General features: G+C 38.6%; 1 protein-coding gene across 1 annotated transcript in view; it reads left to right on the top strand.

Annotated features, from left to right (window-relative positions):
* Positions 1 to 3,636, top strand: part of LOC118329091 (sodium/potassium/calcium exchanger 3-like) — a 22,125-nt gene that overhangs the window by 5,240 nt on the left and 13,249 nt on the right. The window contains exons 3-5 of the mRNA XM_035663059.1: positions 1,282 to 1,356; positions 1,488 to 1,572; positions 2,714 to 2,817. Coding sequence (XP_035518952.1) covers positions 1,282 to 1,356; positions 1,488 to 1,572; positions 2,714 to 2,817 — 264 coding nt within the window. The remainder of the gene's footprint in view (positions 1 to 1,281; positions 1,357 to 1,487; positions 1,573 to 2,713; positions 2,818 to 3,636) is intronic.

Raw genomic sequence — 3,636 nt, 5'->3', positions numbered from 1 at the left:
ACACACACACACACCAACCACACAGTTCAGCCACCCACTTAGCCGGCTGCCACTGTGGTGTAATGTGAAAGTGTTTGGCAGATGTTGAACAGAGGCTTAGGTGAGGACACACTGACTGACTGTCTAAAGATTCCACCAAAACTGCTCTTCATGTCAGACAGAGGTTACATCATTCTCCACAGTTGCATTGATGTTTGTGGAAGCCTGATCTGTTCACCTGTGAATTCTGTATTCACATCAGCATATACATAGTAACCAACAAACATTTTCTGAAGCTGTTTTAGTTATGTGTCTCTGTCTGTCAATGCTCAAAGATTGCTCATGGCTTTTGTTTACCTGGATGGCAAACAAAAGCTTTATTTAGTACACTTGTTACTTCAGATGTATTTATTTAACAGTCTTATAAAAAAAGCCCTTTCAGTCTGATTTTTCTTCAAGCATTCTTAGCCACCACATTCCTTATTCCTTTCACTGCAAGAGTTAGCAGTTTCTGTTAGAAAGAAATTATATGGGAACACAACCTGTCACTCCTCAAAGGAAAAGTTTGACATTTTGGTTTTCTTTTTTTGTCTCATTTTCTTAATCCGTATAATGGCGTTTAGTTGTTTTTACCATGGGCCAAAGGCAAACAGCTGTTGTATCATTGATGCAAAATGTTAGGATCCCAAGTTCCCTTAATATACCTTTTTCACAGTAGCGATATTGACATGAAATAGTAGGGTAAAACAGGTGTGATACTAGTTAAGGTTCTGTTGGATTTAGTGTACATACATTAGCAGCAAACAATATATAATGTGTTCATTAGAGAGCTGTAGAGGTGCTGGTAGGTTTTATTACTTTTGGACAGAGCCAGACTACCTTCTGCTGTTTTCAGTCTTTGTGCTAAGCTAAGTTAACAGGCTGCTTGAAGTAGCTTTTCAGACATGAGAGTGGTAACTCTTGGCATATTTCAAAAATATCAAACTTTTTCTTTTAATGGGATTAGGCGATTACACCTCTGCTTTCAGTCTTCATGCTAAGCTAAGCTAAACTAAGCTAACTATCCCCTGGCTCCAGCTCCATGCATGATGCAAAATATCACAAAGTAGGCAAACAAAATGTGAAACTAGTTTTTGCTTCAGTTTTAGTTTTAGCTAACATCAGGGGGGTGATGGTAGTACCTGTGATTTCACAGTAAACAGAGAAAATGTTTTTCAGCAGGTGTTCTTCGCTAGTTGAATATTCATTTTTTCTCACCTGTGTGTGTGTGTGTGTGTGTGTGTGTGTGTTTGGCCCCTCCAGGCAGTCTACATGTTCTATGCACTGGCCTTGGTGTGTGACGACTACTTTGTGCCCTCACTAGAGAAGCTATGTGAGGTAAGAAAACACTGCAGGTTATTACTGCACTTCTACTGAGCTTACATCACCACACAAGAACTCTCTAAGTAATGCTTTGTGATTCAGTTCTTTTAAGTATACTGTTTTCTTTTGTTTTTTCTCTCAACCAGCGTCTTCAACTGAGTGAAGATGTTGCAGGAGCGACCTTCATGGCAGCAGGCAGTTCAGCTCCTGAACTGTTCACTTCTGTCATTGGTGAGAAACATACACGTGCAGTCACACTAACACCCACACACACACACACCTACATGTGCACACATATACAGTATTTATACATCTTTTAAAGAAATGTTTATAGATGCACCAATCCACTTTTTTTTTTTTTTTCCAATATGATTCTGGTACCTGACTGGATATTTGCTGATACCTTTTGCAGAGGTTTTAATACATTTGTAGTATTGTGCAAATGCAGCACAACTTCCCCCCCCCTCACAGTGTTGGCTTTACACACATTACAAGTTGCTGTTCCTTGCTCCAAGACTAAAATATATCCAAACTGAGCACGTGTTGATTTAGCCAACTGTTCACTCAGTTGCAGTCTCATGTTACGTCACGGCAGGTTCATGGTCTGGCGCAAGCTCTGCCTCTAACATCTAACTCATAGAAATCTGGGAGACAAAGAAATATGGCGACTATTATTACATATTTATAATTAATAAAACCACCAGACTGTGGTCTTTGGATTGGTGAAGTCAGTCTGATCTCTGATGAGTAAATTACATCACTCTTGGCACAGATATTTAATCGACCACAAAACAAGTTAAAAAAAATTTCTGTGGTAAAACTGAACTAATATGATTTTATCTTGCCATATTTAACTTAAGCTAAGTCAATAAAAATAAGACAATGCACAGATCTACAATTTCTTTATGTAGAAATCAAACATTAAGTCATACATGGCAATACATAAGTGAAAACTAAACCCTTTAGATAATTCAACTGAAGGACAGCCATAGGGTTTTGTTTTTTTGTACAAACAATCCATCAAAAGTGTTTCTGAAATAAAATGTCTCTGTCTTATATTAGACCCCCATTTAAAATTGAAAAACATATAAGAAGGGATAGCAAGGTTGATGTACAATGTCACACTGGAACTGGTTTTGTGCATTTCATTTTTGTGCACCAATACTGTAATAACAACCACTGGTTATTCTTCTAAATGTATATCAGTTCCAAATATCAGTCATCAGTTTTGTTGATTACTACTAATCGGTATCTGTATCGGCCCTGAAAAAGACGTATCTGTCGATCCCTAGTCAGCATCACCAAAAACACAAAACCAAACTGGATGTGAAGGAATAGTTTGGTAACCAGGGTTTGTGTTTCTGCTGTACAGGAGTTTTCATCACTAAAGGTGACGTCGGGGTCGGGACCATCGTGGGCTCAGCGGTCTTCAACATCCTCTGCATTATTGGAGTATGTGGGATATTCGCAGTACAGGTAAAGTACAAAACACACACACACACACCTATCAATGATGTTTATCTGTCTCTCTATCTTTAACGATTTTTCCATCCAACATTCACACAAACCTTTAGCAAGCATGTTAAACACTGCATCAGTAAGGGTGTATTCACACATGTTGTGAACTTTCTGCCTCATGGCTGTAGTTGAATTATCTGCTTGTTTCAGCTTGAGCTAGATTTTATTTTCAATCAATGAAAGTGACGTTGGGTGACTGCACTTGCTTTTAGTACAGAGGACCAGTCCCACGCAAGAACTTACGAGACAGATAGTCGCACAACCAATAATTAATTTTCATAATCCACTATATATTTTGCAGTTCGATTATATAATTGAATTCAGAATATTTGTTGACAACCCTAGTTCACATATGCCCAAACAAACCGCACCAAGAGGGTAAAGGCTCCCGGTTTCAAAATAACTGCTTCAAACGAGATGTGTGAATACATCCTAAGTATGCATCCATGAGAACAAGGAATGCAAAAGCACCAGCTAAACCGGGATGGCCTCCTTTTACATGTGCTCATATTAATATACAAGCATAGGCAGTGGTTGGGACATGTGCTGAGCTGTTTGTACCAAGTCTCTGGCACTATTTATTCGTTAAAAAAAACTCTGCCTTAAGCAAATCTGACTTTTTTTTTATATACATCACAGTTCACATTAAAAACCTTACATGGAAACTCCTCTCTCTCTCTCTCTCTCGTCATAACTGCGTTTATTTTGCAGCAGAAGTGTGTGAGTCAGAAAACGATATCTGTCCTGTTCACTGCTGTAATCCCACGAGGAAAAGAA

Source organism: Morone saxatilis, unplaced genomic scaffold (assembly GCF_004916995.1).
Source record: "Morone saxatilis isolate NCDOM2014 unplaced genomic scaffold, NCSU_SB_2.0 Contig19, whole genome shotgun sequence".
NCBI classification, from domain to species: Eukaryota; Metazoa; Chordata; class Actinopteri; family Moronidae; genus Morone; species Morone saxatilis.
This window is presented reverse-complemented; position numbering and strand designations above follow the sequence as displayed.